Source organism: Cibotium barometz, chromosome 62 (assembly GCF_041138505.1).
Source record: "Cibotium barometz isolate CiBa-2024 chromosome 62, ASM4113850v1, whole genome shotgun sequence".
In the NCBI taxonomy this organism is placed as follows: domain Eukaryota; kingdom Viridiplantae; phylum Streptophyta; class Polypodiopsida; order Cyatheales; family Cibotiaceae; genus Cibotium; species Cibotium barometz.
The window spans coordinates 24970646-24982753 of NC_141107.1; the positions used below are offsets into that span (position 1 = coordinate 24970646).

A 12108-nucleotide genomic window follows, 5' to 3' on the forward strand; every position below is an offset into this window, starting at 1 on the left:
AGAAATGGAACATTGAGTTGGAGTTGTTTTCTGAACACGGGGTTGGTTGACCTTGCTGGTCTTCAACTGATGAGTCCATGGCTCCTTTTTGGTAAATTGGATCTCGTTGGTTGATCTAGCTAATCTTCAACGGTGAGTCCTTTATGGATTTTATTTATGGATAAAAGAGATCATACTCTTGGGTACTATGAGTTAGGAACCATGAAACGGCCGCTGAGTGAAGTACAAGGTGAGCCTAGAGGGACTGACAAGGTGGTGGACGCTCTGGTTTGCTGATGATGCCATAGGTACGCTGAGGAAGATATGAATGGAATTTGGATTTTATGGTTGGAAATTGGAAAAGTTGGAAATTGGACCGTGGAACTGGAATACTGAGGATTATGATGGAAACACTGTGGTTTTATTGCAATTTTGTCTTGAAAATAGTTGAATATGAGAAAAGGAAATTTCCTATCGTAAGTGGTGTGTCTATTTAATATTTTTGTATGAGTGCCAGTTAGGGGGCCTAGGAACTCTTTTCCCTGATACCCGAGACAAAACACAACCAAAATTTTATAAAGAGGGATCCCACCAATACACTGGTTGGGCGGTTGGCTAGCCCGGTTGGGGTTAGGTTGGATCGGTGGATTCCTACAATAAAGTTCAATTATGTTCAAAGTTACGATAGTTGGAGTAAGTCACGACAAAATTCTTGTTCTATAGGGAAGAATCAACAGCTGTGCCTCACTTGAGGGAAAAAAAGCGTTGATCTCTATGAACCAAGTGCAAGTCCCTCCTTTGATTCGGCCAAGTGACCTGCAGGTTCGGTAGGAATATAAAGGATAGTTAAGGCTCTTGACACCGTTAGATAAATATTCGTTAGAAGATTTTCCTGGAGGAATCGCCTATGCTTTCTGGGCGGGCGAGGAAAGTTTTTTTCCGGGTTTGGTTTTGGGAGAGCCGCTAGACCAGTCCCTTGCCCGGACATTTGTGGGCGAGGCCCCGAGTGGGAAGCTCTGCCCTACGCGTGAGGTTGCTACTTCCGCTGCTATATCACTCCATGTGTAGAGAGGGCAGGGGTCTCACACATCGAAGTGGGGGGAACCTTCACACCTACTTCATTTTTTTGGGAAGCGTAAAGAAGTTGGTGATAACATACATCATGTCTTCAACCAATCAAGCATGGTGTGTCTTTTATGCTGAGAAGGATGAAGATGAAGATTGCAAGGTAACATAGAGCTCTAGGTAGAATTTGCCACTAGGGTTCACAAGCTCACTAGTAGAGTCACTCTAGACTCTAAAGGTGGCCTGTGATTGGCCTCAAGTCGTTGAGCATTTAGGAAGGTTCATTTGAACAGCCTTCAGGTGGCAAGAAGCTATAAGCAGCATGATTTATATTTATTAACATAAATTATTTTCAAAAAAAGTATTAAAAAACTACCCTTCAATAGAAAGGCCGATTTTTTTTTGCCTTTCTTTGATTTTTTACTTTGCCCTTCTACTGAGGGTTCAAAATTTGTCTTTAATTCTTTTGAAGGCCAAATGCCTCTTAGAAGGGTGCCACAACTTGCAAAAATAAACCCTGCTTCCACCATAGTTATTCTGCTCCACTAGGCACTAGCCCATCCAACGTTTACTTTTGCAAGTGGGGCCCATTGTTTTGTAGGAAGGTCTATTGGACATTTGACCTTGTTGAAGAAGGGTGAAGTTTTTAATTTGCCCATTAATACATGGACTAATATTGTAAATGTTACCTTTCAATGATATTTTATAGTTTTTATAATAAATATAAATGAAATTTTTCTAAAGATTTGAATAAGAACTAACCATATAGATTTCAAAATAGAACTAATAATTTTCAAGCATATGTACCTTAAAAAAAGAGTAAAATCATGATACACATATATTTACAATGCATATATATTTTTGTTTTTCTTAATATATTTTTTTCTTCAAAAAACCATCGAACTTTCTTTTTCGAGTTTATTTTAAAGTCTATTGACATTGTTTTTCTTATTTTTATTTTGAGGTATGCATTTTTCGTATTTATCGGCACATACACTAGCACTCTTTCATCAACCTCCTCTCCATCCTGTGTCCTCGTCTCTCTTTTGAGATTATTGTGTTTTGCAATTTGCAAGGCAACACTTGGTTTTTATGATGACCTTTAAAAAAAGTTAAGTTGTTTACAAAGTGCCGAATTTTTGTTTTTAAACTAATGCAAGCAAAGAAGAGGGCAGTACATCATTTGCAAAAGGGTGATTTGCATTTAATCCCCCCTCTCATTACTCACAGTAAACCCTTAACCTAACTAGTAACTAGTCTTCAATTACTACTTTTTCTTTTGTAAGGATGAAAATAAAACTAAAGAAAAGGGACAAGAAAGTATGTACAAAATGGCCCAGACATGAGTTTGACTCGACATTGGGCACTACTTTTTATATTGTTATTATTATTTGCAAGAGTGGGTGCCAAAGTTACATGCCACTAGCCTTGTATTAGGGTACATTTGAATGCAATACTTCCACTTTTGGGAGGCATGGGTGCTACCACTATAGTCGAAGAGGCTAGTCATTTTATTTTGGTTAAGATTTACCTTTCTACAAAGATTCCAAGGTATTCTAGTGCCTTCCTATGAGTGCATTTATTGTGCCGTTTGTAATATATGCAACTTAGTTATCTCTTTTTTTAACTCTATCGATTTTGGCACACCACGTCATATATACACCAATTTTTAAAAATGAGAACGTGAACAAGAACTACTTGAAATCTAGCCACCAATGCTCCAAGCAATGTTCTAGTGCCTTCCTATGAGTGCATTTATTGTGCCGTTAACTTAGTTATCTCTTTTTTTAACTCTGTCGATTTTGGCACACCACGTCATATATACACAAATTTTTAAACATGAGAACGTGAACAAGAACTACTTGAAATCCAGCCACCAATGCCCCAAGCAATGTCAATTGTGCTCGTGGAAAAAATCCTTTAGACGAAAAAATGAAGTACCTAAGTCCAACACGGGGCTCCACTCTTAGGCCATTTTCAAGTTTACTTGTCTAAATATAGATATTGCATCTTTATTTACGATTGAAATATCCTATTCTTACTAATGCTATAGTCAAATTCCCTAGGTGAAACTCTAAGGGGTTTATATGCTTTGGGTGCTACATTTTCAAAGAACAGTGCAAAAAATCGTGAAGTTTGGAAGAGATCTCCTCTGCTGCCCAACCTCGTGGACGGGGAGAGTCTCCCCATCCATCTTCCCACCCACCCAACATTTAAGGTGAGCTCCTTGGTTTTTCACCCCTAGTTTGTCCTAAAATTTAATCCTTGGTTTCTCACTCTCCTAATTTGTAAACCCCCTTAGCTAAGTAGAATTAGTGGCCAAGCTTGGCTGGTGGCCCGTAGGAAAAGCCTATCATACCATATATGCTTGACTGTTGAATGTGTCCATAAAAGACGGACGCTTACATTGAATGCTTGACTGTTGAATGTGTCCATAAAAGACGGACGCTTACATTGGATGCAAAAGTGCCTCTTGACCTATAAGGTTCATATGTCTGCTTGTCCAGAGATGAGGGAGGGCCATGCATCTATGAAGGCATTGCAAAAAAGATTGGTGTGATTTTATTGCATCAGGGATGTTGAGCACTAACCAAAAATATGTGATTGTAATTTTTGAATGCTTTGTACAATAACCATTCCATGGTTATTGCAGCATTCATGGTGGGGAAAAGATTTGCCGAGGAGCCCAACGCCCATGACAAAAATGCGGCCGCAACTTTTTCATCATGTGTGACATGTTGGAACTTCCGCGTGAAAAAGCTGTGTGATTGAGGAACGAGTGGGGTGACACCCTTCAAACTATGTGGATATCTCCATATAAGGGTTTGCGAAAAGACGAGTTCGCTTTATCTTGGAGCTTGCTCAACTTTTGAAACATCCACCTCGACAACTCCAATTCAGTGCTCATGAAAAACTTTTTTCTCATTTGGTCTAAAAAAGGATAGGATTGAAGCCTAGCCTGTTTTCAGTAATAAAAATATTGCTACTTATAGGTTTTATAATTAAAGATGTAAAATTTTTGTCGGTTTTCTTTAGGACGAAGTTCAATTCTTGCCGAGAAATTTAGATTTCAGCCGGTTGAAAATAGACTCAGGGCGGGTTTCCCGTGAGCACTACTCCAATGTTAAAAATAAAAATAAAAATGGAGTGCTTGGATGAAATAGTGAAGAAAATGCTTGTTCAAATTTGTCTTTTGCGGTGTGAGAAGGGATCACGTCAGGCTCACTCAAAGATGTTTGCCGGAAGGACGCTGCCCCATGTGACCGGAGTCACACCCTGCAAACTGTTAATGTGACACTGTGGTAGCAGAGTTTAAAATAACCAAGGCCCAAGGTTAAGTTAACCAAGGCACGCCGCCCAAGCCCACAGACTGGGCAGTGAAGGCCACATTAAATGATGGCAGAGAGTCTGATGGAGTCTTTGCAGTGTCCATCTTCACACCTACCACGCAACTCCCTAAGCTTCATAAATACACAATTAACTCCGAGATTAACGTCCCCTAATCATAATAATCAACCAACCCACTTGCAAAACAACACAAATTAACATCAAATTAAAGGCTAGTTTTTGGTTTTAGCTCTTGGATTTATTGGCGCGCATCATAGAGACTCGCTAAAAAGCCTTACTGGCCTTGTGCGGTTGAGTTATGAGGGTGGCAAACCTAGCTTTTATGGGCTTTACCATAACATAGGGAGGACGCCTTTGGCCTCTTCTCTCTTCTATGCAAGCAGGGCACATACTCTGACAGACTACTGCTGACTAAACCCAACATGCGGCAAACCATGTTCATTGCCTTGCTTTCCTGCACAGTCTTCTACTTCCAAGGTGTGAGCTACCTGTCAATTTCTCGATGCTATTATGCATTTTCCAATTTGCTTCTTAACTATTTGTCATTATTCTTAATCTATGCTTCATTTTATGTGGTCTTTATCCAGTAATTTTGTCATTTGATTCTTATGCTTTTCTTCTCTGTGGTGGTTGAACCCACCTTGGCTTACAAATGTTTTGATTTGTTAACATTTATTGATCTTGTTGCTATGGGAAGCTGCAACTAACAAGGCTATATTTGAGGCTTATGTTAAGCACTTGTTTCTAAACTCATTCCAATGATTTTTCGGCATTTTAATATGTACATTCATGTCAGGTTTTTCTGCATTTTCCAGTATTTATTGATAATCTTGTTCTTTAAGTTATGCATCCATCGATTCTTCGAGTGTGTGTGGATAGCTCAAGCTGCTGATTCGATTATTCTTATTATAACGGAGACGACTGATTTGATTTACGTTTAGGCATGGTATGCTCTTGGATATTACCGTTAATTTCTGTAATGTTTACTAATATATATTATTTCAGGTGATGCTGGCGTGGAGGGGGTAAAGCCTCCCTCTATCTTTGTGTTTGGTGACTCCTATGCAGACACTGGCAACCATGACAAGCAGAACCCCAAAGTGTGGCAGCCTTGGAAAGTCCCCTATGGCCACACTTGGCCTGGAAACCCAACTGGCCGCTTCTCAGATGGATTTGTGCTCACAGATTACATTGGTAGCCTTTAACAAAGCTTAAATATTTGTGGGTTATTTTTCGCCTTTTCTAGACCTTAATCAGTTTTATTTGAAAATTGTTTGCTGGATCCCGGTAGAGTTTGTGTATATCCTTCAAATTTGTGCCTCGAAGCATCTTAAGATAGGGTGTTATGAGGTCCTAACATGATATAATTAACCTTAATCTCCTCCTTTCTAGAAGTAATACTTGTCATCTAGGTAGCAGTTGGATCCATTAGTTAACCGTTCTTACAATCAGAGTATTGCTTTTAATTAAGTCAAAATGTCGATACAACTTTCCAATAATTGCGGTTAAGCCAGCATTTAGATGCATTGAAAGAGCTTGCACATGCATGGCAATATATATTAGAATTGAGAGGCAAGGTGTGTCATGAATTAAGTCAGCATTTGGATTCATTGAAGGAGTGTTTATATGTATAGGAATGGATGTCAATTGAAGTGAGTTTTCTTAATTTGGCACGTAATTAAGTGTGTTACGACGGTTTGGTGATGCAGCCAAGTTTGTCAACCTACCTTCTCCTGTGCCATTCAGTCAAGTGAAGGAGATGCCAGCAACAGGGGTGAACTTTGCATATGGTGGGAGTGGAGTTTTCTACACGTATGGCCCAGAGTACACCAACATCAGCAACCAAATAGACCAGTTTGAGCAGCTGTCAAAGGGCAAGCCAGTGGATTATGCAAACTCTCTACTGCTTTTCGTCTATGGTGGAAATGATTACAGCGTCCACATCCAGAAATTCGGTGTTAGGGTAGTGTACGTCGAGCCATTTTTGTTAGTTTAAATTAACTTTTGATTGTATTAGGATTAGCTCAATCAGGTACCAGAACCTGACCTGCTTTGGATAGTGTGTGTTGGTGGCCTTTCTCTCATCTAGCTTCAATTTATGAGGTTTTGAGGGTTAGATTAGATAAACGGGGTAAGAAATAGTCCTCCTTTACTTTTAATTAAACATTGACTGTGTTAATCATAGATCACTTATATAGTCCTCCTTTACTTTTAATTAAACATTGACTGTGTTAGTTAAAGAGCACTTCATTTTTAATTAAAAGCAGTAGTAGTAGGGTATATGGTGTAGGCTGTTTCTATCCAGACCAGAATCTGAATTATAGTTGTGGATTAGGGAAAACCTATGTGGTGGAGCTTACAGTAGACACTTAGTTTTGTTAAAGATTGTGGTTTAAGCCTTATTAAAAACCATAGGTGTGTGGAAGGGGCATGTTAGGCCTTTATGCTGTGAAGATAACACTTGGTTTAGTGAAAGATTGTGGGTTAAACATTACTAATGTGGGATATGTGATTGTAGGGTATACCATTTCTCATATCAAAGGTGGTGAGCCGGATATCAATTGAATTGACAAGGTTGCACAAGCTTGGGTTTAGGAGGTTTGCTGTGACTAATTTGGAGCCAGCAGGGTGCTTGCCTTTCATTACCATGCCCAAGAGCATGGAGAACTGCAGCAGAACAGATAATGTGCTGAGCTCGGTACACAACCGATTCCTCTCGCAGACTCTCGTCAACCTCCGAACCTTTAGAGGGCGCAACTCCAAATACATCCTCCTTGATCAGTACAAAAGCTTTCTTGGAGTTCTCTCAGCTGGCTCCAAATATGGTGACAGCTCTCTCTCTCTCTCTCTCTCTCTCTCTCTCTCGCTCGCCCTCTCTCTCTCGCACTACACACACACACATACACATGCACGTTACCTGCAATGTGCCCCTCCTGCTCACATGAATGCGCGCGTGCGTGCGTGCGTGCATCCATCCTTCCTTGCCATGTGCCATTCGTGCACATCCGTACTTCATCCTTTCCATGTGCCCCTCTCTATCACTACATGCATGCAGACACATCTATCTTTACATGCCCCCCACCCACCCACACACACACACACACTCTCTTTCTGGCATCCACGCACGCTTATGGTGGATCTGGACAAGAGCTTCCTTTGAGTCCCTTTTGGCTCCAAATATATGGCGACTCTCTCACGTACACGAATCATTATCCCTTGTTCCCCGAGGGAGGAACACACAATGGAACTCAGTCTGGTGTGAAGGAAGGTCGCCACCTTAACCACTGGCGACTCTCTCACGTACACGAATCATTATCCCTTGTTCCCCGAGGGAGGAACACACAATGGAACTCAGTCTGGTGTGAAGGAAGGTCGCCACCTTAACCACACATGGCTGCAACCCAGCCCTCTGCAAATCTATACATGCAATGTCCCTTGTCCCTCTTTACATGCGCATGCACTCTCTCTCTCTCACACACAGCCATGCTTACTAGCTATGGGATCCTCACACCCACACTCTACGCACGTTCATACATTCATCCTTACATGCTCTCTCTGTACACTCTTTCTCCCTGTCTACATATACACACACTCTCTCCCTCTCCACATATTCACACTCTCTGTCTCTCTCAATCAATCATACACATTTTTTGTGTTTTGTGGCGAGTTAATGCTTTGCAGGCTTTTCGGAGGGCATGTTGGAGTCGTGTTGCCAAGGGACCGAGAAGGGGGCCGGGTGTGGTAGTCTGGATGGGGCCGGCAAGCCCTTGTACAAGATTTGTCCGGACTCCACGAAGACGTTCTTTTGGGACGGGGCCCACCCTACGCAAGCTGGCTGGGACGCCGTAACTCAGAACTACCAGAACCTCTTTGATTCCTTCAACTGAGTGGACGGACACCCTTGCTCTTTAAAATTGATGGTTTTTGGTTATATTCAGTAGTGTAATTTTTTAGGACATTTTCAAAAAAATTTAGAAATTTTGTGGCGAAAATGGTAAAAAACTGGTGACGTTCATCAAAAAGCAACTATGACCATCGTTCTAGTTTAAACATTCATCAAAAAGCAACTATGACCATGGTTCTAGTTTAAACACATGTAGCCTTAAAAAAAAAAAAAGAGTTTTTGGCATGTAGCGTGTATAGGTTAATACACATGTAGCCCTTTTAAGTCACTTTGAAGGCAGTGTCCTTCATGTGAGGAGCAAGTTGATTGATCCTACGACCTTGATGAAGAGATGATTGAAGGTGCTTTTTGCACGTCTCCATAGAACAAATGAATGCTTACTAGTTTGCTTTGCTTTTTATAGCTTCGCTTTTGATACTCTTATGTACACGCGCGAGAGGAATTACATGCACATTCTTATAATCATGAATCTGTATGGAGTCTTCGTATGTCAGCTTCGTGCACGTGAGAATTAAGAATTGGAATGAAAGTGTCTTAAATCCAAGGAAGTTATATGCATCTAAAGAAACTTGAAGTGGGTTATATCTATTAAAAGCATCTAAGCTAATGTAACAAGTACCTCTGCAATTTCCTTTCAATCCAATTCCAACTATGCTAAAGGCGAAATGTTCTAAATTCTGAAGCATTAATGTAAGTGGAAGATGATACCTTCATGGGTTTAATAAAGTAGATTAAGGATTGATTCAGCATTAAGCACATTGATTAGAGCTATTAATTGGTCACTCGAACAATTAATTGGACACTCTTGAACAATTAATCCCTTATGATTATTCTAATAATACACTAGTTTGTTATTTAATATGGTAAATCATCCACTATTAATAATACTAGCATGGTTCCAAATGGATTTATTAATAATATTAGCCTATTTAGATTAATGTGGTATCACCCATGATACCAACTATCAACATGGTATGACATCTTCCCTAATTAACCATAGAGTAGAATATCTCAAACATCTCTCTTGCTTAGGTTAGCAACATTTTCTTATATGAGTTGATGAGGTCTAGACAAGTATGGATAATCTACTTAGGCATGCACCAAGCATCTTTTTGGAGTGAATGTTCAATTGACTATGGATGATCTTTCAAATAAGACGAATTGTACATGGTAAATAATTTAACTGTCTTGGTGAAAGAAAGTGATGAGAACTATGGTCAAGTGTTGAATTTATCCGTATGAATATTCTGACTGGTTTAGTCAAATTCCGTAACATATATCTCATTCCATAATAATATACGACGTCAAGAAAAACGACAAGTTTAATATTCTAAGTTTCTTTCAATGTGAAAGGATGATAAGTAACACTTATCAGTGGGCTAGTCGTGTGAACCACGTGCATCATTGTCTAATCACACTTTTAAATGTCGAGTGTCTTTGATCTTGATAGCAAATAATATTCCAATATGTATCTTATTTTGCATCTAGAAGATACACACGAGACATTAGACTAGCATGATGAGTTTGTGTTTTCCTAAAGTTTAGGCTTCTCAACACTTGAAAAATAATAATATTCAAACATACATTTTATTTGGGCCAAAGGTTAGTTACTATGGTCATTCTAAGTTTATACTTGTCAAGGATATTCATAGTTTATACTTGACAAGGATGTGCACATGCCTTGATTTAGTCATAGGTCTTTGCTTTATTCTTTCTTTTAAACATTAACATATTGTAAGTTATAAATATTATATTTCTTAAAAATTTTCATCTCAAAAATTACGATTAAATAAAAATTAAGCAAATGATCAAGTGTCAATAAAAGATGAAAGAAAAAAGAATATAACCTTCCCTATTTAAGTTCCATGTGGGCTGATGTAGTTTGATGTTGTGTAGAGACATAATGCCTCTTCTATCACTTATTATCATGAGAGATTGTGATGTGATACTATCTATTTTTAAAGGAAACTACTCCATAGTGATCAATATCCATAGAATTCTCTTTCTCTCAAGTTTCATCTACACTTGCATGCTCATCTCTAAATTCTATTTCATGTTGTCACAATGTACATAAAGCTTGTGGTCATCCCTTGCCCCTTTCTTGCAAGGGCATCCCATTTGCAATGATACCGCCCTCAAGCATGGGGATGAAGAAAGTGATTATTATGTTGGAACCAGTATGCAAGAGGGATGAGAATGACCAATGAGGCCTTGAGATAGAGCCTTGGGACCAAGAGACTGTGGGGTGGCCAAAGGGTTTAAATGTGATAGGCCAAGCATACGGATCAAATCAAAGAGCTTGAAACACTTTGCAATGGTATGATCACCTTCGAGTATGATGGCTTGAACTCTTGGGAGGTCAATGAGGCCTTTCTTGCTTAGGCATGTGGTGAGCTCTAAGAGGGTGGAAGAGCAGATAGAGTTATTCAATTGAGTGTGTAATCTTCCTCCGCCATAGCTCTCTCCCCTTTTCTAGAGTGCGCTCTCTCACGAGACAATAGAGGAGCCAAACTAACCATGGTCCCTAAATTAAGACGTCTTCTTTGTTAAAAGGGTGCAAGCTCAAAGTGTTAAGGGCATATGAACATACTCTTAGGTAGAATTATTTATTATGGGTTTAACTTTTTTTCGGAAAAGCTTATCCTTTTCAAGACATGTATATAAAGGGATTTTGCCAATCATAAATAGGGACCTATAATGAGTAGAAAAAGAAAATCAATTAATTAATGGTACTCATTTCTAACTAAGTTTGGATAACCTTTGATATTAAGGTTTTCCTAAAACTGAATCGTTGCATCGGCCGTACGCTATCGCCTTGTAATCGTCCTCACCCGCCTTCGCCTCGTCAACCTCCTTGGCTTTTGCAACGAAAGAGGTCCATATTCTCTTGCATATAAATGCTAATCCTAATGTTCGAATTGTCTTAAGGTCAATTAATTACAACACGCCGTTGCAGAGATGTCATTGAGGAGTAGGCGACGATACAAGCAAGGAGGACAACTCTTAGGCCGCTCTAGAGATGTCACGGACAGCTCCAGGCTGCCTGCGTAAGACCCAAAAACAGGAAAGGCGATCACCTGGAAGGCTTTTGTGAAAGGATTTTGTGAAAGTCTTCTCAAGAGTGAGAAATCTTTTGGTGGGTTTCTATGAGCTACACAAAACAAGAAAGGAAACTGAGGTGGTGGTGAGCAAACCGGTGAACACTAATGCATTGTGCTTTTATGAGCAATGACTAGAATATCCACAAGCTACAATATATTTCTTTGTGCCAAAAAAGAATACTGGTATTATAATCACATGAAAGTGAAATAAATGACAGTTTTAATATCTCTCTCTCTCTCTCTCTCTCTCTCTCTCTCTCTCTCTCTCTCGCCCTAGCTTGTACTAGAGACGATATAGTAGGTGATGTCGATACGATGTTTCCCGACTTAACAAGGAGAAGATAACAATTTTGGCATCACTCCCACCAAGACTACATATATAATGACATCCCTACACTACGGGCCACACTAGCTATATTTAGATAAATACACAAGCAACTAAGTATTTAGATCTCGTGCATAAGTTACCTTTTAGGGATATGACACCAGTGCACTATCAAATGTTATGTCAGGGAGAGATGCTTTGTAAGGGAAATCAGCTTGACTTATGTGCTAATACAGGACAGTTGGTAGATTTGTTCACGAAGGCTCACTCATCACGAGAGAAGTTCGAAGCTTTTCGCAAAGCTTTAAACTTACTTTCCTTTAGGGAGAAAAAGATTGTTTAAAGCTTTATGTGTAAAGATTTATTAAGGCTTAGTACTTAATCTA

General features: G+C 39.5%; 1 protein-coding gene across 1 annotated transcript; it reads left to right on the forward strand.

Moving 5' to 3' along the window:
• Positions 1-4653: 4653 nt before the first annotated feature.
• On the forward strand, positions 4654-8414 carry LOC147604279 (GDSL esterase/lipase At5g03610-like). The gene is made up of 5 exons (XM_086795223.1): positions 4654-4869; positions 5398-5586; positions 6102-6355; positions 6911-7217; positions 8074-8414. Exons 1-5 carry the CDS (start codon positions 4815-4817, stop codon positions 8277-8279), a joined length of 1011 nt encoding a protein of 336 aa, XP_086651349.1. The 5' UTR covers positions 4654-4814; the 3' UTR covers positions 8280-8414.
• The last annotated feature ends 3694 nt before the right edge of the window (positions 8415-12108 follow it).